Below are 21,248 nucleotides of genomic sequence, written 5' to 3'. Positions count from 1 at the left end.
CAAGGGGACCCAGCCCTGAGCTCTCCTCGCCTGCCAGGAGGGGTTTCCTGATCCAAGGGGACCCAACCCCTGCTGCCAGCAGGAAGAGCCGGCGCTGACTCAGTGCCGGGCCAAAGGAGCAGCTGGGCAGGTTTACGCACGAGGATGATTTTGGCCCCAGCTCATCCCGGTTGCAAGGCACGCTGCTCCCTCCGACGCTAATGAGCAGGTTTGGGCAGAGCTGCTTCTCCCGAGGAGTCAGGGACAGGCAGCCCCCGGGAAAGCCCGGCTGCTCCGGGCCAGCTCTGTTTGTCAACAGGTCCCCTTCGGTGCCTTTCATCATCCTGGCAAAGAATTTGATAATGAGTTCGGGGCCAAATGCTAAGTCACCTCATCCCACGGCTGAGCAGGGACTGGCAGAACCAGTTGTCCCAAATGTGCCCAGGCGTCGGGTGGGAATAAGGCAGGAGAAAGGCGCTGCCTGCCCCTCTGCCCCACTTTCAGCTTGCATCACCTCGAATTGCAACAACAATATATTAATTTTTTTTAAAATATATTTTAAACAAAGAGGAATGGAGGTGCTGCGTCAGATTCTCCACACTTTTCCTTAAATAAAAAAATAAAAATGTCACTTTCTGGGTAAAACGGAAGGTAGATTTTCCAGTTTTTGGTTGGCTCAGCCCCTGAAAGAGGATGTGTCACATTCTGGGTAAATCTAAAAGCAGCAGCTGTGGTGGCGAGTCCTTCCCGGCCACTGCAAGGGCTGGGCCGCAGCTCCAAACCCCAGTTTGGGGGGTGCATCTTGGTTGTATTTAATCCTTTTTTTTTAACATTAAAGGGGATAGGATCTCACCAGCATTTCCAGTAAACCCCATTCGATTTCAAGCAATTCATCCCACAAGTATGTGTGGGATGCCAGGAACTCCTCGGTCTTGCTTAGGAGCAGGAGCCCAGATGGGCTTTGTCTGGAATAATTCAGCTCCCAGTGGCTGGAGTTCTTTGCTCCAAATGCTAATAGAGTGAGTAATCAGAGATCTCCATCCAGTAAATTATTTATCTTATCTCTGGAACTCGGGGAGGCATCTCAGCCAGCGACTTCTGAGGAAAAAAGAAGACGGGGGGCGGGGTGCAAAAAAACCTAAAAAACATTGATATTAGTCAAGAGTCCCCAGCTGGAAGGGCCACATGGCCACTTTTACTGGAAAGGGGAAAAGTTCAGGCGCTGGTTGGCGCGTGATGAAGCAACGGCGGGGTGAGCCCGGGGTACGCCGGGCACGGGGGGGAAGCGGCGATTCCCGGGAAAAGGCAGCGCGCGAAGCGGCGGCGGCGGGCGGGGCCGGGGGCGGAGCCCCGTGACCGCGCGGGGCCGCCCGGGCAGCGCTGCCCGCGCGCGGCGCCGCCGCGCCCGCTCCCCATTGGCCGCCGGGCGCCGGAGGGGCGTGGCTCCTGGGCGTAGCGCCGCCTCTCGGGGCGTGCGGCCCCGCCCCCGGCCCCTGCGGCTCGCGGGGCCGGCAGGGGCCGCGCGCCACACGCGGCCGGGCCTCGCGCGGAGCGGCCGCTCGCGCCCGCAGCCCGCCCTGCCCGCCCCGCGCGCGCCGCCCTCACAGCCCTGCCCGGCGCGGAGCCGCAGGTGCCGCCACCGGCCCCGCCGCCGGGATGCTGCTCTCCAAAATCACCTCGCTGGCGCATCTCCGCTCCGGGACCGCCGGGGAGCTGCACCCCGCCAAGCTACAGCCAGGTCAGGGACGCCCGGCGTGGGGGTGCCCGTCCCGGCTCGGGGCCGGCCGTGGCAGCGGGCGGAGCGCTGACGGGCGGGTCTCGTCCACAGGGAAGGAGAAGGAGCCGCTGGAGCAGCTGTACCGGGTGGGCCCGTTGCTGGGGAGCGGCGGCTTCGGCAGCGTTTACTCGGGGATCCGCCTCTCGGACGGCGCCCCGGTAAGTGGCGGGGCCGGCGGCGGGCGGAGCAGGAGGGGGCTCGGCGGGGCGGGCGCCCAGCTCATCCCGGCGCCGAGCTCATCCCGCCGTTCCCCTTGGCTCGCAGGTGGCGATTAAACGCGTGGCCCGGGACCGCATCTCGCAGTGGGGCGAGCTGGTGAGTGAGAGGGGCCAGCGGGAGAACCCGAGGCGTGACGGGCGGGGATGAGCAGACACGCGGGAGGGTGGAAACCGGGACGGCGTGGGGGGAGCGGGTGTGGGGTCAGCGGGGGACGCGGAGCATCCCGGGCCGGGGAATGCCTACCGCCGATGGGGGCGGGCAGGAGAACACCGGGATGCCCAGGACAGGTGGGAGCGAGCAGGGAGACACCGGAGCATCCCCCGGGTGGGCGGATGCCGAGGACCGGTGCGTGCGGACGAGGGGACACCAGGGCTTGCCGCGGGTGAGAGTAGCTCAGCCCCGCTGATAGCAGCGTGGTCCCCCCGCAGCCCAGCGGCAGCCGTGTCCCTCTGGAGATCGTGCTCCTGAACAAGGTGGGCTCTGGCTTCCACGGCGTCATCCAGCTCCTGGACTGGTTCGAGCTCCCGGACAGCTTCGTGGTGGTGATGGAGCGTCCGGAGTCGTCGCAGGACCTCTTTGACTTTATCACGGAGCGGGGGTTCCTGCCGGAGGAGATGGCGCGGGGGCTGTTCCGCCAGGTGCTGGAGGCCGTGCGGCACTGCAACAACTGCGGCGTCCTGCACCGCGACATCAAGGACGAGAACATCTTGCTTGACCTGGCCACGGGCGAGCTCAAGCTCATCGACTTCGGCTCCGGCACCTTCCTCAAGGACACGCTCTACACGCAGTTTGACGGTGAGCCCGCAGCCGGGTGCACTCCCAGTGCCGGGCGTTGCGCGGCCAGGCTGGGCTCCGGAGGTTTCCCCGTGGCGGGGGGGGGACGGCATGAATTCTGCAGCCGCTGCCAAGTTGCTGTTTGGCACGGGGAGGATGTTGTGAAACGGGAGCCGGCTCCCGGCCCTGCTGACAGCCTCCGTCACCCAGGCTGGCTCGGGCTGGGGCGGGGGAAGCCAGCGTGACAAAAACACCCTGGGGAGGGGGGAGCAGAGGGGGGGTTTGCAAAACCCGAGCACCGGCCGGTTTGGTTTGCAGGTGCGGAAGGGCTGGGGCTGATTCTCTCCCCTTGTTTGCCTTGGTTTAGAATTTTAATTTTTTTTTTTTTGCCATTGCGGGGGGGGGGGGAAGGCGTGGTTTTTCCCCACCCGTAGGTGGGTTTTTTCCTCGCATGTAACGGCCGGGCCTTTCCCGGGCCCTGCTGCCCTCTTCTGGCACCGGCGCTTTCCTTTTACAACCCAAAGTTTGTAAACAAGAGTCACGTGCTGGCGGGAAGGCGGGCGGGTCACGCCGGGTGCCAGCGGCGCCCAGGGATGTAGCGAGGGGCTGATGAGCTCCTGTGTCCCGCAGGAACGCGGGTGTACAGCCCCCCGGAGTGGATCCGCTTCCACCGCTACCACGGCCACTCAGCCACCATCTGGTCCCTGGGTGTCCTGCTCTACAACATGGTGTGTGGGGACGTCCCCTTCGAGCAGGACGAGGACATCATCCGGGGCCAGCTCTTCTTCCGACGGCGCATCTCTCTCGGTGGGTACCCGGCTCTGGGACGTGGCTGGGGGAGGCAGCAGCTCCCAGGGAGCTCTGCAGGGGCTTCATCTGCCCTGGGTGGCTGGAGGAGGTGGCACGTGTGCTGCCATGTTGCTCTCCTCCCAAGCAGAGGGTGGATGGGGAGGTTGAGCACCGCTTGGATGGTGGCACAGGGTGGACAGGAGCCTGCTCTGACTGACCACTGCTTGCTGCTTTCTCTCCCCAGAGTGCCAACACCTCATCAAGTGGTGCTTGTCCATGCGCCCCTCGGACAGGCCATCCTTGGAAGACATTTTCAACCATTCTTGGCTGCAGGACATTCACCTGGAACCAGCTGAGATCCACCTGCACAGTTTGATCCAGGAGCCTGACAAGTAACAGCTCCATGCAGCTCCTGGTCATAAGAAGCAAAGAAAACCAGACTTTTTCATCTTGACCATAACATTGAGCAGGGATCCTCGGATGGGAATGTGCACATCCTTCCCTGGAGCTGGGCTGGTGACCTGCTCTTCCAAGTTCTGCTAGCCACCATCCAAGCCAGCTGTCTGGACTCCATCTGAACAACCTTGTCTCTTCTGAGATTTTACCAGTAATTTTTTTTGGACTGGTTTTGGAGGCTCTCAAGTGTCATCTTGACCTGCTGAATTGGATGACCTGACTGCAAGAAAAGCTTCAGTGGGGGAAAACTGTGGGGAGAGCAGGGCCTGTGGCAAAGTGGCTGTCCCTTCTCACTGTCCCTTCTCCCTGTCCCCATGCTTGTGTGCCTTCTGTTTGATCTGAGCTGTGCTGGAGGAAAGACTTGACTTTTCCTACAGTCCTGCTTTTCTGAGACTCGCCTGGGCCTATAGTTCCTTTTTCCTTTTCCAAAAGGAAATTGGTCAGAAGATGCTTGGGAACCAAGTGGGTTATGCCTCGCCTCCTGTGCCTCCATCCCACACGGGTTTTCTGGGGTTCTTTGCTTCTCTGTGCCCTCATGAATGCACAAACAATGCAAACCAACAGCTGTAAATGTGTACATAGTTCTACAGGAGCAAAGCTTGATGTACAGTTGTGAATAGTGATAACATTTTGCCTTTTTTCTCATTTCCAGTTTTTGTTTTTAATTTATTTTCATGAATTTGTTGTTTGTTTGTTTTTTAAAGGAAGAGTTCTAGCAGCTAGGATAACTTATTTATTTATTTATAATTCATGTGGGTTTCCAGCCCATGCCTTGCTTCTACAGCTGCTGATCCCCCGGTTTTCCATTGGGGTCCTCCCTCTGTTTCTGTCCTGTGTCCATCCCTGGGCCCGTCGTGTTTCCATTGGGTGTCTGGTGGAGGTGTGGGGTGGTTTCTTCTCGCCAGCTGTCTGTGTACATAGTTCTGGGTGCTGTTCTTTCCTTGCCACGTGCAGATCTCAGTTTGCAGATGAATTTGGGTTTTTTCCACGGGTGTCTTGTTTTTGGGGCTGGGGGGGGGGGCTGGCCCGGGCTGTCTGCACTGTCCAGTCTGTACCTGTAACCAAGTGTGTAGCCGGTGGGTTTTGTTAATAGTTAATATTGTACAGGGGAATTGAGAAATCTTATTTTTTTTATGCGGTTTTAAATAAAAACAAAACACTTGCTGTGATGGAGACATTCCTTTGTTGTGGGGTGGGACAGAGGATATGGTGTGAGTTGTGGGGCACCAGTGACCACACCATGGCTACTCCAGGGACCTTTTCTCCAGCCACACTTGACTCCAAAGATCCCACCCCAGCATGAACTGGGACCAGCCAGTCAAAAGCACCACGGGGACAGCCAGGTCCATCCCTCCACGGGGTGTTTCCAGAGCTGCCTGCTCCTGGCAGCTATCCTGGGAGACATCAAAGAGGTGCTGAGCCCTTTTCTCCCATTCATCCGCAGGCTGGTGCGGAGCATGTGCTGGAGCTGGCGAGTAAACAAACATCAAAGCGCGCTTACGAAACGCCGGATGTTGTCAGCCAAATTCAATTTCGGTAAGGCAGATCCTGTTGCTCCGGCTCTGTTGGTGTTGCATGCCGGGGGCTGGTGGGTGCAGGAAGCTGCCAGCGGGCTGTCCCCACCTCCAGCTCGGCCAACGCAGCAGAGCAGCAGAGGAAGCTGATCTGCGGATTACGAGAAGTCGGTCGCTATCAGTCAGCAGCGGTCAAGTTTTTTACCCTCCAAACTGTCAAACCCCATTTCCAGCTCTGCGGCACTTCAGGGATGTTTGTTTGTGTGTTTTCTTATCTTGGTTTGGGCTTTTTTTTTTTTTTTTTAATTATTTTACATGCGTTGAATTTTGGAGCCCTGTTTATGCATGACCTCCTGGAGCAGCTGCTGCTGCGTGCACAGGGCTGTGTCAGCTCCAGGGAAGGGGCAGCTTTCCCTTTCTGTAGGTGACTGCAAGTCCCCAGGCCAGATCTGACACAACAGGACCCTCCTTTCCTTGGCTTGCTCCAGGGCTTTTTCTTAATATCCCCATGTTCAATGAGCAGTTCCTTCCCCAGCTCACCCCGGGCTCTCCTGTCCTGCTTTCCAAGCCATGAACCTGCTAGGAGGGAATGGGGGGTCCTGAGGCCACATCCCAGCCTCCTGGAGGGACCTGCTATCATGTCTGTGTCTCTGCCTCCATGAAAAGAGTGTTAAGTTGGTTTGTTTGTTTTGCTTTTTTCTTTATTTCTTGTTTTATTTTTTTTTCCTATTTCACTAAGCTATATCTTTCATCTCCTTGGGGCTGCTCGAAGCAGGAAGCACAGCTCCAAACGCCGTCAAAGCTTAGGCCTATTTTGAGATGTGGTTTAGATCTACCCTCCTCTCTCTCTTTTCCACTCAAGACCATCCAGGAAGCTGCTCTTAGACGAACACAAACATCCCCACCACACCTCCTGCTACCCCATGGAGCCCCTCAGCACTATCGTGGCCCCGCTCAGCCCGGCCCACCCTTCCCGTAAGCGCTCGCGACTGTTGCGGTGTTTCTTAGAAAACTCAGCAGGTCCCATGTGGAGCTGGCTGCTGATAGTCCCTTGGCTTCCGCCTGTGGCTGGTGATTTTGTCACCCCCAAGCTTGTGCTGCAGAGCCAGAGTATCCCCAAGATCCCGCTGGCACAGGGAACCGTCCTGTCCGAGCGCTGGGTGTTGGACTGGTGTGTGTTTGATCCCAGTGCACCAACAGTGCTGAGCAGCAATCCATACACCGGTCTAAGTGCCACCAGATTTGTGTCCCAAGCCTCTCTGGAAAAGGATCAGCACATGTGTGATTCCCTGAGCACCAGCCTTCCTGAGCAGTAACACCTTCACGAGGACAAGGGCCACCAGATTCATGTCCCAGGTCTCTGCCACAGGGAAAGGATCATGGCAGACGTGATGGGAGACCAAAGATGGGCAGTTACAGCATCAATTGCCTGTTCTCCCCTCCAGGCTGCCCATCATCATTGCTCTCAGGGCATGGGGGAAAGAAGAGCTTTTTTCACCATTTTTCCTCACTGAGAGGATATTTCCTGCACTTTGGGGCCATCAGATATGACAGGAGAGGATGAAAACACAGGAGTTATCCATTGGGAGGTGACTCAGAGGCAGCACTGCTCTCCCACCTCCCTTTCACAAATTTTTTTTGCTCCCCTGTCAGCAGACAAAGCACCCACAATGCAGAAATTGGAAAAAAACTCAATGAAGCAGGACCAGGAGGAGATTTCAGGCTCTTGGAATTCCAGTTCTGGGAGTACTGGGATCCCACAGATGACTGAAGTCTTTCAAAGGGCCAGCCCTCATCACACCTGTGCCTTTCTGTAGACATCCATCCCCAGCTAAGGTGCTTGGTGATGCAGGAAGGACGAGCTAGTGGGGCCTGGAGCTGCAGCAAAAGGGACATTTATGTTTTACACATCCCTTTCTGGGAATGGGAGATGAGCAACTGCCAAACTTCTGCCATGGCTGGAGAAAGGCAGATGAGCACCAAGGAGAAAATCACCTGGGGAGCAGGGCCTGGGCTCACCACAGGGACGTGAAGAGCCAGGAACTCGGAGGTGGCACCTCACCACCTCCCTATCCTAAGGAAAACATCCAGGTGTCCCTGAGGCACTGTCTCAAACCCTTTGGCCTTCTTGGCACAGTGAGTCACAGGAGCTATTTTTGACTCCTGCCTGAGGTCTTAGGTCGAGGTGAATTATCAGCAAACCATGTCCCAGGGCTCCAGCTCCCCGGGAATGAACCCTTGTGGAAATCAGTCTCCAAGTGCTTTGCCAGCGGCCTGTGTGGCAACAGCATCATCTCCATGTGGGGAAACTGAGGCACAGCGACCCAACTCGCTGGAGATCTTTTGTGGTGGAGCCTGGGCTCACCTCCTTTCCCCTGCCCTCTTTCCTCAGGCTGAGATTTGCGGCAGGAGCTCCCAGCTTTAATCCCCCAGTGTCCCCACGTCCCCTGGGCAGGGGATTGAATCCTGCAGGAGCTCACACCAAAGCCCTGCCCCCTCTCAGTGTGAAACCAGGGTGAAACTTGTCCCTTCCCAGGCCTCCTGTGACACCCCCAGCCTGCTGGGACAGCGAGGGGGGCCAGGTGCTGGTTTCAGGCACCTGGAGCTCCACTCAAGACCAGAGTCTCATGTTTTGGGGTTTACAGAGACTCCTCCAAGAGCAGAGCTGCGCTAACCCTGCCTCCGTGACACATCGAAACTGCATCACTCAGCCTGCGAGTTGGTGGGGGTTTTAAAGAGGAAAAAACACTTATTCACCATAAAAAACCCCAAACCAACCACAAAACCTTTCCAGCGTGTAAAGTTGAGTCAAATTTAGCAGCTTCAGCTAGAGAAACATATTTTGAAAGCTGTAATGGGAGTTTTTCTTTCATCCCTTTCCAAGCTTTTGGTCCCCTACCTCCAGGGTAACATTTCTGTGTCCTTACTCACTGGGTTTATTACAGTTAGGAGGGGGTTAAGCAACCCCAAAAATGAAACAACATCTCCTGTTACAAACTGCAACAGCCACTTCAGTGGCCCTCAAATACCACAGAGGCACGTGTGTGAATACGAGGGGCGAGCGGGTGTCGGGATGGAGATCTCACCCGCTGAGAAAGCTGTGAGAGAAACAGAAGTGGCAAAATGTCACTTCAGGTCACCCAAAATTCTCCATCTCTCTCCCTGAAGTGGGCAGGCAGGGCTGGGGCCCTCAGCATCAGCAGCCCCAAGGGAATCCAGCCGTGCTCTGCCAAGCGTGCAGCACGGATGTGCCAGGCTCGGTGCCAGGTTACTCCGTGGAGTAGATTGCTCCCTGTAGGGTGCCCACACTCTCAAGGTGCATACACATGCCCAGGTGTGTGTACATCCCCCCCAAAGCACACAGATTTTGCTCAGTTTGGCCCAGTTTGGCTCTTGCCTTCATTAATCAGCTCCCGCTTCACTTAATCAAGGTGCAACTGTGAGTGCCAAGGACTTGGATTTCACCCTCCGGGTGAGTTTCTCACCTTTGGGGAGCGAGCAGGATGTGGGCAGAGCAGACAATGAGCCCCCCACCCTCGCCAGGGCGGAGGGGTCACTCCTCTGTTGCTCTAGCAGGGTGTTTCCAAACAAAACCTTGATAAAGCAAATAAATACGTGGAGCAGGAGAAGATGTGTGAATTGCTATGGAAAAGCGGGAGGGGAAACTCCAGGAAGCATCAGGCCCTCAAGTTGGGGAGGAACAGCAAAGCCAGCCTAGCCTGCCGGCAGGGAGGGGATGGCAGGACCCAGAGGAGCTCTGCAGCGATTCACAGATGCTAAAAGTGACCCTCGGACAGATGGACAGACTGTCCGTGCTCAGCTCCCGCAAGGGATGGGTCCCATTTCCCAGAGTTTGCAGCCGTGTTACGGGATGAGGGGATTTGTGATAACATTGTTGGGTGTGTAATATGTGATAAATATCCCAGGGGTTTTGGACTCCGCCTGGAAGGAGCGGCGTCTCCACCCAGCTCCTTCCTGGAAACTTCGCTGGTCCAGCACAGCCCCTCCGGCCAGGAGAGCAGTGCTCTCCCCGCAGCTGGGCACCCTCAAATGCGCTATTTTTGCCAGCTCTGAAGTTTCCTTTCTCCTCTTCAGCTTCGGGATGGGAAAAGGAACCGATTCTTCTGTCTCGAGTTTCATTCTCGTTCAGAATCGAAAGCTGCTGGAGATGCTGGGCTCGTTGTCAGAGAGCCAGGGCTCGCTCTGCCCCCCGAAATATCTCCCCATAGGCTGGGAGCGGCTGATGGAGAGGGAAAGAGCAGAAAGCGCTGGCTCGGGGAAAGCCGGCCGGTGCCGGTGCCGGGGCCGGTGCCCAGACACCGCGGCGAGCCCGTGCCGCCCTCTGCTGTCAGACCCAGCCTCCCGAACGGGCGGCTTTGCAGAAAATCCCCTCATTCTGAATATTTCTTCCTCTTTTTAAGTGCTTCCAGCCCTCCCATGTCCCGAAAGGCTTCTTCTTCCCTAAGGCTTAGTGGCCCCCTCAAGTTCACAAAGGTGAATTTTGTACTCAAGAAAGGACTGGACCCAGTGCTCTGGTGTAGTTGTCGAGGTGGGAGAACAGTCAAAGCTTGGAGTGGATGATCTCAGAGGTCTTTTCCAGCCTAAATAATTCTGTGGTTGAATTCAGCTCTGGCACATTCCTCCAGACCCAAAGTGCAGGTGAGGCCACCATGCTCTGCAGGGTCCCCCTTGGCTGGGAGCCATGGCATTAATTCTCCATCCACTGCCAGGTTGCTGTTTGGCAAGAGATGGATGTTGTGAAACAGGAGCTCCTGCCTCTGCCTACAGCCTCTGTCACCTCCACTGGCTCTGGTGGAGCCAGTGTGACAAAAACACCTTTGAAGGGGCAGCAGAGGCGGCTTCAGAACCTGGGCTCTGTCTGGTTTCGTTTGCAGGCACAAAGGGCTTGGGCTGCTCCTCTCCCCTTGTTTGCCCTGGCTCACCATTGGGGTTTTTGGCCAGTGAAGGATTAAACAGGTTTTTCCCCACTTGTGGGTGGGTTTTTCCTGGCATGTAAAGTCCAGGCCTTCCCCAGGGCTGCATTGCCCTTTTCCAGCTCCATTTCACACCCCAGAGTTTGTCACCATGACCCAGGGGCAGGAGAGAAGGCAGCAGGTCCTGCCATGTGCCCCAGGGCACCCCAGGGATGCCAGGCCAGGGTCTGGAGCTCCTGTGTCCTGCAGGAGGAATGTGGGGGTACAGCCCCCCAGAGCAGATCCACTTCCACTGCTGTGAGAAATGGATTTGTAAAGAATTCTCAAAACTTAGAAACTTAGTCTTGTAAAACTTAGAAAGCTCCCAGTCTTGAACATCTGTATGCAAACACTGAGGTAAGGTGTGCTGACTTAGGAAGGCCATGGAATAGAGATAGCATTGCTGAGAGAGAGAGATTGAACTAGAAACAAGTTTCAACAAGTTTGAAAATATGGCTTTGCAAAAAGACCAGATATTTTAAAGAATTAGAACTATAAAAGATGCATTGCAACAAGACCATGTATAAAACCAGAGGTGATTGGTGTTAGATGTAATAGCAGCATTGTGTGCAAAAGCTAATAGGCTGAAAAACATTTATAAGGAATTGTAACCAGGAATGGGCTGGCTTCTGATGGAATGGTGTTGAGTTTTACCCTCCATCGAGATTAATAATGGAATGAAATATTTTAAAACACCTCTCAGTTACCTCATCTCTATAAAAGCTGGGAAAACCAACACACTGCTACCACGGCCACTCAGGTCCCTGGGTGTCCTGCAGCAGCTCTCTGGCCACAGAGAGAAACACACAACTGTCCCAGGCATTGTCCTGGGGAAAGGCTGTGAGAAAATCAGAGAAAAGAATGAGAAACAATTCTTATCTTCACTTGCTGCACCTGGTATTGTGAACATGTGGAATGTGTTGTGGAGATCTGTTCACCAGAGGGTGGTTTCTGAATGAATCAGTGTGATGGTGTTTGGACTAGAGGACCAGTTAGGTCCACCTGTATCCTAACTGTCTATAAAAGCAATGGGTTTCTTTAATAGTAATACATTTTTAATAGTAATAAAATGGTTATAAAATAATAATATAATTAGAGAAATAAGAATTTGGACAATTTGGATTGGGACAATATGAGCCAATAGAAACAAAGAGTTACATACAGGTCAGGTGCCTCTTTCTGGGCAAAATAAGCCCGAAAAAGGACCCAAATTGACAGAGGATTAACCCTTAAAAGCAACAGCCTGCTGCATATTCATACACCTCATCCATGATGCATAAATTCCATTCAAACACAGGATTCTGTCTGGGCAGGGTCAGTGTCAGCTTCTTCCTCTGAATCTTCAGGGCTGAGTGAGGCGGGAAGAAGTTCTTTAAGGGAGCAACAAATTCATTTTCTCTGAGAGATTTAGGTGTCCTGTGGCTGCTATCTCAGTGCAAGTACCTTACATAGCATAGTTTCTATTTTAACATTATGTTATAACCTAAAACTATTTTTAACACACTAGTTAAGAAAATTAATACAGCATAACTTTTTGACATAACACATAAAATATTCATTTTAATATTTGAAAAAGCCAATCATAAAATAGGCATTTTTCACCCCTCCCAAGCAGAGGGTGGATGGGGAGGTTGAGCACCGCTTGGATGGTGGACAGGAGCCTGCTCTGACTGACCACTGCTTGCTGCTTTCTCTCCCAGAGTGCCAACACCTCATCAAGGGGTGCTTGTCCATGTGTAATAAATTAATAAATGAAATAAATAAAAATAAATTTTGTGTGTAATCAGAGTGGGGGTTTTTTATCCTTTTTTTTTTTTTCCTTTTTTGAATCCTAGAATGGCTTGGGTGGAAAGAGACCTTAAGTTTATTTTGCTCCACCCTCTGCCAAGGCAGGGACACCTCCAGGTGTCCCCCTCCAGGGGCAGGGCAACTCCACCTTGCTCCAAGCCCTGTCCAGCCTGGCCTTGGGCACTGCCAGGGATCCAGGGGCAGCCCCAGCTGCTCTGGGCACCCTGTGCCAGGGCCTGCCCACCCTCACGGGGAACAATTCCTAATTCCCAATATCCCGTCCAGTCCTGCCCTCTGGCAGCGGGCAGCCATTCCCCTTGTCCTGTCACTCCAGTCCCTCTCCTGGAGCCCCTTTATGCTCTCAGGTGCCCCCGGAGCCCTCCCTTCCCCAGGATGAACACTCCCAGCCCAGCTCCATTGCAGAGGGGATGGATTTTAATCTCTTTTCCCGGGCGGTTTCCCCGTCACCGCCCCCGAGCCAAGATGGCGCCGCCGGGGGCGCTGAGGGGGCCGGGGGGCTCCGCCTGCAGCGCTCACCGCGGCCGCTGGGCGGCGCCAGCCAGAGCGGCGCTGGGCCCTAGTGCGCATGCGGTCACTGCCCGTGCAGCAAAACTACACCTCCCGGCATGCACCGCGAACGCAGCCTGGCCTCCCGGCGGCCTGGAGACGAAAGACTCCAGTTCCCGGTATGCTCCAGGGAAGAAAACTGGAACACGTGACCTCAGTCTCTGATGCTTTTTGACCCTGCGGGGATACCGTCCTATCTGACGAACCCGGAAGTGCCGCGAGTCCCGCGTGGGTCGCACATGGCGCCGCTCGGCCCCGCCGCCCTTCCCGGACACCCCCGGGCGATCGGGTCCCGACACCGCGCCCGGCCCTCCCGGTGAGCCCGTCCCACCCTGCCTCCATCCCTTCTCCCTCGCTGCAATGGCGGCCCGGCGCCGTTGGGCCGTTCCGCTGCTGCCTTGACTCACGGCGGCCCCGGTACCGGCAGCACCGGCCCGTCCATCATCAGCCATCCCTGCACAGGGCGGGAGCAGCTCCCCACAACGAACACGGCGGCTCCCCCTGGTCCCGGTGACAGCTGGAGCCCGGCAGGAACGCGCGTCTGTCCCCTTAGTGTCCCCTCAGTGTCCCCTCCCTCCCGGGCTGGCGCGGGGCAGAGGGAGCGCAGGGGAGCCGGGGGGTTTGGGATGGGTTCAGGGAAAGTTTCTCCCCGGAAAGGGCTGCCCAGCCCTGGCACAGCTGCCCAGGGCAGGGGTGAGGATGATCCCCATCCCCGGAGGGGTTTAGGGGCTCTGTGGATGTGGCATTGGGGACACTTGGGGACACGGGCCGGTGGTGGCCCTGGCAGTGCCGGGGGTGGTTGGGCTCTGATCTCAGAGGGCTTTTCTGCTCTTGACCGTTCTCTGTGTTCTGTGGACCCAGCGATCTCTGCAAGACAATTTTCCTGTATCCAGTACAAGGACAAACACTCCCCTCCTGCCTGCTGCCTCTCTGGTTATTATCCTGTATTTTAGAGCACTTTTATTTTTTTTTTTAATTATTTATTGCATTTGTTTGTACTTGCAGTTGATTTTCTTTAATAAAATACATAAAGCTTTGCTTTTTCCTCACAAAACCCCTTTTTTGAGCAACTGTGTTATTTCCACATGACTGCAGTGTGTGCTTAAATGATTTCTTAAGGATTTATCTGTCATTATAGAAATGAGAACTTCACACATTGCTGCATTTCTGTGGTATTTGGTTTTTTCCTTCTGCCCAAAATTGTTTGTTGGCAGTTTTTAAAGCATAACTGAGCGCCAGAGCAGCTTCAAGGGAGCCCTGCAGAATTCCCAGGTGGGGGATTTTCTACAAAAGACCTGGAAAGGCAAGAGGAGGAGAGTGAGATTTCCAAAGGGCACTCAAGGATTGGGATGGTTTCCAGCCAGGTTCCCAGAGCATCCCTGTGAGAGGAAAAGTGGATTTGTCTTTCCAAACAAGCTCTGGGTCTGCTGGGAGATAAAACCAGCTCTGGGAGATAAAAGAAACAAGGGGAAGGGTTCCACTGATTGATGAATGGAAAAAGATATTTGCTTTTACAAATAAACTTTAGGTTTGCTGAGAAATGAAATTAGACATTGAAAGATGAAAGAAACAATGGGGGAAAACCCTGAATTCCATAAGAATTAAAAATGAAAAGGGAGGGTTGTACATTAAAGGGAATCTCTGTATCAGGTGTTTTGGGAAGTCTGTACATATCAAGTACCTCAGAAATGGGGAAAGAGAGAAGGGAAATGTGGCTGGAAATTGGGATAAGAAGGAGGCTGAGTCCTCCAAAAATGTGAGAGACCCCAGGGGATGCCCCATGGCCTCTCCCTTGATTGGAATAAAGCCAAAGGCCTGTCTGTCTCCTTTTTGGACATGAACCTCTGGTGTTGGTGGGTTAATTCTCCTAACACACCCAAGTAAAGAGCGTGAGCAGGAGGTGAAAATAGCCCAGATCGGGGCAAAGGAGGGCAAAGAAACGCAAAAAACGGAGAAAAAGAGAAAAAGGCTCAGGACGGCTCTGCGGGCTCGGGGCTGCGGCACCGCCGCCAGCCAGCAGGGGGAGACAGAGCGCGGCCCCGCCGCCCCGAGGGACAGGGGGACAACGAGCGACAAAGAGGGACACCGGGGGACAAAGAGGGACACCGGGGGACAAAGAGGGACACCGGGGGACAACCGTGGAGGTTCCGCGTCCCTCCCGTCCCTCCGGGACACGGCGGGGCCCGGCCGAGCGCTCCGAGGCACGGCCGCGGGTCCGCGGGGCGCGGGGGAGCGGCGGCGCTGCAGGACCGGCGGCGGCCGCGGGAGGGCGCGCGCGGGCCGGGCCGGGGGTCCCGGGGCTCAACTTCGAAACGACCAAAAATTCTGATTTTAAATGTTCTGAACCTAAAACTCTGATTTTAAATGTTCTGAACCTAAAACTCCGATTTTAAATGTTCTGAACCTAAACCTCTGATTTTAAATGTTCTGAACCTAAAACTCCGATTTTAAATGCTCTGAACCTAAACCTCTGATTTTAAATATTCTGAACCTAAAACTCTGGTTTTAAATGTTCTGAACTAAACCCTCTGATTTTAAATGTTCTGAACTTAACCTCTGATTTTAAATGTTCTGAACCAAAACCTCTGGTTTTAAATGTTCTGAACCAAAACCTCTGGTTTTAAATGTTCTGAACTAAAACCTCTGGTTTTAAATGTTCTGAACCTAAAACTCCGATTTTAAATGTTCTGAACCAAAACCTCTGGTTTTAAATGTTCTGAACCAAAAATTCTGATTTAAAATGTTCTGAACCAAAACCTCTGATTTTAAATGTTCTGAACCAAAAATTCTGATTTTAAATGTTCTGAACCTAAACCTCTGATTTTAAATGTTCTGAACCAAAAATTCTGATTTTAAATGTTCTGAACCTAAACCTCTGATTTTAAATGTTCTGAACCAAAAACTCTGGTTTCAAATGTTCTGAACCTAAAACTCTGATTTTAAATGTTCTGAACCAAAACCTCTGGTTTTAAATGTTCTGAACCCAAAACTCTGGTTTTAAATGTTCTGAACCTAAAACTCTGATTTTAAACCTTCCAACACCAAAACCACTGATTTTAAATGTTCTGAACCAAAAACTCTGATTTTAAATCTTCCAACACCAAAAACTCTGATTTTAAACCTTCTGACACCAAAAACTCCTTGGTGCCTGAGGCATGCCAGGGCTCTGGGGGCAGGAAGGGACCGCAGGTGCTGTGAGGTCCCACCAGGTGTCAGGTGCTCCCCATCTCCCCTCTCCAAAGCTGTTCCTTCTCTGCAGGCTGCCCCTCACCTGCTCAGGTACCCCAAAGCCCCCACAGCTGGCTCCATCCCAAAGCAGGTCCCGGCTCAGAGCTCTGTGCTTGTCCAGGGTGGGATCTCCTCTGCAGAGAGATTCTCTCCTTTCCATTTTTAATGGATATTGGCACTAACTCTGTGCAGGATGAGAGCCAGATGGACATTTCTTTAATTAAATCAAATATACAGTCTGAGAAACGTAATTAAATTAAAAATACACACTTCCAGGTGGAAGGCAGCCTTTATCTTGAGGAGACAAGGCACAGAAAGTTCTGACATCTTCTCAGTGTCAGGAGATTCTTGTTTTCATTGCAAAGCAGCTTTTCCTTTTGTTGCTGACACGAAGTTGTGGAGGAAGAAAGGAAGAGCTTGGAGGGTTTGTGCCACACCACACTGACTTTGGAGTAGTCCACTCACCCTCTAGAAATATTTCTTCCACCACACTGCCCATCTCACAGGGTTACTGTGACATCAGTCCTGCCCAGATTTTGTGAAAAATCTGCAATCAAAATCCCAAGTTAGTGCAGAGAGGAAATACATGAAGTAAGCTCTAAATACACAGATTGTACAGAAAATAAAGGAGATTTTCTAACAGAGTTGGGTGTTCTGGTGGACATGCCAGGGCTGTATCAGACAGTGCATTTTGAATTTGCTGTCAGTTGTAGAGGAGGCTCTGCATCTTTTCCTTTGTGCTTGATTTGAGGTTGGTTTTGATGTTTTACATGGTGTGATTTTTTTTTAATATGTTTCTTGCTTGCATCATCTTCCGTGCTTAGGAAACTCACCATAAACATTTGGGTTTTCTTGTAACACAAACCCTTTTCTTCTGCTTAAGGAATAATGAGCATAAGGAAATCATCACCAGTGGGTTGGCCTGAGTGAACTCAAACCCACTGCATCCACACCCTTCCCAAAAAGCCACTCCTGCACAGAAATCCACCTCAGCTCCCAGCAGAGGCTCTTCCTTCCCTCTCCTTCCACGCTGCTCCCAGATGAGGCAGCTCAGAGAGCCCAGCCCCACCTGCCCTCCCCAGGGCTCTCCCTTCCCTGCAGCACCACTAACACCCACTGGTCCATACTGGGAAGGATCAGAAAGGGCAGAAGGAAAAGCTGGGGAGGAAGAAATGGCCCACCCAGGCTGACCTGAGGCTGCTGCAGCCACTGCTGGGTGGTCCCAGCCTCCCTTTCCCCAGCACCTCTGCAGGGTCATTCTCAGTGGGTGGGCAGAGAAATCCTGGTCACAAAGAGGAACGTGCTTGCCACAGCACTGATCCAAGGAAAAGCTCAGCCCAGGCTCCACCAAGGCTCAGTTCTGAGTGTTTTGTGCTTCCTGACCTAAAGGGGATCGAATAAACTCTGGTGTGTGTCGGATTGTTGGAGTGTGGCTGGTGAAGAGGAAGGGCAATATTGGGAGATAGGAAAGGAGCTTCTGGTCTGAGAGGCTCCTTCCTCAAGTTTTCCTTCAAAATCATGGAGGTTTTTACCATTTCAAAGCTTTCTGTGGGTCCCTGTGGGTGGGTAAGCACCACAAAGCCTGGAGGTGCTGCCCTGCCCCATTCCAGGCTCCTGTGTCTGGGCTCCCACTCTGCAGAACCTCAGAAATGGGGAACCCTGGAATGGTTTGGGGTGGAAGGGACCTTAAAGCCCATCCAGTGCCACCCCTGCCATGGCAGGGACACCTCCCACCGCCCCAGGCTGCTCCAAGCCCCATCCAGCCTGGCTCTAGGGGCAGCCCCAGCTGCTCTGGGCACCAGTGCCAGGGCCTGCCCACCCTGCCAGGGAACAATTCCTAATTCCCAAAATCCCATCTACACCTCCACTCCTTTAGTTTCAAACCATTCCCCACCATCCCATCCATCCCTGGCCATGAGGATGGATTTCCTCGTGGTTTCCTCCAACAACTTAGAAATTTCCTGAGAAGTTTGAGTGTGTGGATGACCCTGCCCAAAGCTGACCCAGAGCACAGAGAGAGCCCTGGGCAGTGAGGGAGGGTGGATGCAAACCTTGCTCAGGGGTCAGAGCCCCAGAGCTGGGTCTTTCAGGAGTTCATCATTTACTCTGGCAGCCCCCAAGTGCTGAACATGGAATGGGAATCCACTAAACCACAGGGCTCAACCAGAGCAAGAGCTCAGTCAGAAACTCCTGGCAAAGCCAACAACCCCTAGGACTGGGTGAAAACCTGGAAATGCTGCTGGCAGTTGCTTTACAGCTACTTTAGGGGTGATTTTTTGGAGGGAGACAAGCAGAATAGTAGATCCTGGCTGCAAAATGGGATTTCTGAGAAGTCTGTTACACTAAAAGCACATTTAATGTGTTCACAATTCCAATACCCCCTCTCCTCAATTAAGGCATTGAATGGTGCTTCCTATGATGAGCCTCAGGAAAAAAGGGGCCAAAACAGTCTTGAATGCCATGTGAGGTAATACCACAGCAAAGCAAAGGTTAATTTAGCACTCAGAATGAGCAGGTTGGGTGTCAAGGCAGGACAGGGACTGAGAATTCTTCTGGGGCAGAACTGGGATCTCAGGCAGAAAAGATTTCACAATGAACATTCCTCAAGGTGCTGTGGAGAGAAAGCTGATGAGAACAACAAGGGGAGGAAAAACCCACCCAACACAGCAGCTTTTGTGATCCTGTGTAGCTGACTCTTTCAAAATGAAGCTGAAATGAAAAATAAATATAAAATAAAGAATTGAAGATATAAAATATAAAAATAAAATGAAATAAAATATAAAAATGAAAACGAAAATAAAAACATAAATAAAAAAAATAAAATAATTTTAAAAATAGAAAATATAGAAATGAAAAAGCCTTTACCTTTGCAATAGGTGATATCCCAAAGGGAACCTGATGAAGAGCCAGTGAGGATTTTTGATGTTTGCTGGGTCACTGATTTGTGCTCTGTGCAGCTCAGGCTCGGGGCAGTCTGACAGAGCTCAGACACAAACCCCACATTGTCACCAACGTGAGGCTGAGGCTGGGCTGTGACCCCAGCACACATCTGATGGAACACAAAGAATTCAGGCAGAGCCAGGGCTTTCCTGATGCTCCTTTCCCTGCAAACAATTCCTTCATTTTTCACCCAGCAGCAGCACCCAGCCTCAAGAGCCAAACTCGACAGGCATTTCTGCCTGCTGGGCTTTTGCAGGGGTTACTTTGACTGCTGATAAAGCCTGTAGTGTTAGGAAATTAAGTCACAATTAAATGGATTGAACAGAGAGCATTAATCTGAGCAAATTACTCCCAACCATTAGAAAACCACGGCTGTGGCCAAGTCAGACAATGGTTTCCATTAGAGAATAGCAAATTAATGCCACAGATAACCTCCTTTCCCCTAGACCCTACAGCTCAAGGAAGCTTTTTGTTCTACTGTGATACAATTTAGAAAATATTTCCTAGATCTCTGGCAGTGCAGATGATTTGTTTTCCCTGCTCAGTTGGCATGATGGGTGAGAACTCTTCTCTTTGGGAGAGCCCTGAACTCCAGCTGAGGGGAGAAGGTGTGGGGAGCAAAGAGAAATGTAGAATTTGTTTATTTGTTTTGTTGAAGTGGCACTGGAAGTTCAGCCAGGCTGGTTTCACAGTCCTGCTGTGCATTTCCAGGCTCTCTTTGCCATCTGCAGTAACATCTGGGCAGGAGAGAGGTGTGGAAGAAATGATTCATTCTGCTATTAGGCTGGAGATAATCAGGAAACAAGAGAAGTTTCCTCAGGTCTAAAGCTCCTCTTGTCCCCTGAACTCCTTCTTTTGAGATTTTTCTCCCTTATTTCAGCCATCCAATAATCTGTTTCCATCCAACCACTGTCCAAACTCTGCTTTTCCCCCTATTCCAGTGTTCTCATCATTCAGGGATCCTGACACCTGCTGCCTCCAGTGCTTCCCTCTTCCTTTCCATGGAAAAGTCTTTGTATTCTGCTGGGAATAGCTCCCTTATCTCATAAAAACAATCAGAGACACACAACCATTGCTTAGACAGCCCTTATTTCTTCATACAGTGACCCTTCCTTTAGTGAATTTGTAAATGAGTTTTCATTTCAATAATTTATCATCAAAAGGTTCTTTTTTTTTTTTTTCCCTAGACTGAATCCATAGTGCTGGAGAAAGTTAAAAATAAAAGCCTCTTATCACTGTGTTTATTTTCTCCAGGGCCCATATTCACAGGAAATTAAACATCTGGGCACATCAGTGTAGACTGAACACAGTCACCCATGTTATTTATCTTATTATCAAGAAATGCTTTTGAGACAAATTTTAGAGGAAAATCTACTGAAGCCCCTTGAGTAAGAGTTTCTGTCCCTGAGTTTCTCTGAATTTCCAAGGACAGAGCTGAGCACTTTGTATGCAGTACAACAATCTCAAGCATCCAAAAGGAGACTGAAAAGTCCTCAAATCTTACACAGAATGTCACAATAATCTTTACAAATATTATAAATAATGATTATAAATAACATTTGTAAAGCATTCTTGGTGGGACACACGTGGAGGAAAACTCCAGTGGTTTTATCCAAGTGCTTTCCATCTCTCAGCTCCATCCTCAGTCAGCAATGTTCCTGTGCTGGCAGCCTGAGGAGAAAACTCCATGTTGTTCATTCTGGCCATCAAAATCCTCGTGCTGAATGTTGAAGACCAAGACAAAGCCTTCATTGAGGGAAACAAGGAGAGTGCCTCATTCATGAGGGCAGGGAGAAGGAGTCAGGAAGATAAAATGACATTTTGCAGGCCTGTGGACAGCCCTGAATGGTGGCTGGGAGCACTTTGGAGCACGTTATCCACATGGAATTGCCTGATGGAGTGCTCACAGCTGCCTTTGCTCTGCCAGGCTGAACCAACCCTGATCCCAGCTGTCACCACACCCTGGGGACACCCCCAGAGCACACAGGGGCTGCCACAAACCCACTTGGGGCTCACAGGAGCTGTTTGGTTCTGCCACGGATGGTTCAGCTCAGTCTGAGCTCAGGAGTTTCTCCTGCAGAGCTGCAGAGCTGGCTGAGGGCAGGGCAGGAGCAGCATTCCCTGCTGGAGCCCTGGGGTCAGCTCATCCCAGGGCTGGAGCCAGCCCGGACAGCTGGGGGTGCTCACCTGGGCAGGAGAAGCTAAAGGAGACCTCAGAGCCTCCTTAGAGGAGCCCCACAAGAA

At 52.4% G+C, this 21,248-nt stretch overlaps 1 protein-coding gene across 1 annotated transcript; it reads left to right on the top strand.

The window, feature by feature from the left end:
* The first annotated feature begins 1,561 nt into the window (after positions 1 to 1,561).
* Positions 1,562 to 5,163, top strand: PIM1 (Pim-1 proto-oncogene, serine/threonine kinase). Its single transcript, XM_059867614.1, has 6 exons — positions 1,562 to 1,717; positions 1,808 to 1,914; positions 2,021 to 2,071; positions 2,404 to 2,770; positions 3,380 to 3,556; positions 3,783 to 5,163. The coding sequence occupies exons 1-6, from the start codon at positions 1,636 to 1,638 to the stop codon at positions 3,932 to 3,934; spliced, it is 936 nt and encodes a 311-aa protein (XP_059723597.1). The 5' UTR covers positions 1,562 to 1,635; the 3' UTR covers positions 3,935 to 5,163.
* The last annotated feature ends 16,085 nt before the right edge of the window (positions 5,164 to 21,248 follow it).

Source organism: Haemorhous mexicanus, chromosome 25 (genome assembly GCF_027477595.1).
Source record: "Haemorhous mexicanus isolate bHaeMex1 chromosome 25, bHaeMex1.pri, whole genome shotgun sequence".
In the NCBI taxonomy this organism is placed as follows: Eukaryota; Metazoa; Chordata; class Aves; order Passeriformes; family Fringillidae; genus Haemorhous; species Haemorhous mexicanus.
The sequence above is the reverse complement of the archived record's forward strand: the minus strand, read 5'-3'. Positions and strand labels throughout refer to the sequence as shown.

Excerpts from the sequence above, each read along its gene's own strand:
- PIM1 (XM_059867614.1), top strand. The coding sequence starts at position 1,636 with ATGCTGCTCTCCAAAATCACCTCGCTGGCGCATCTCCGCTCCGGGACC. Across the intron at positions 1,915-2,020 it reads GCCTCTCGGACGGCGCCCCG|GTGGCGATTAAACGCGTGGC; the intron begins GTAAGTGGCGGG and ends CTTGGCTCGCAG. Across the intron at positions 2,771-3,379 it reads GCTCTACACGCAGTTTGACG|GAACGCGGGTGTACAGCCCC; the intron begins GTGAGCCCGCAG and ends TGTGTCCCGCAG.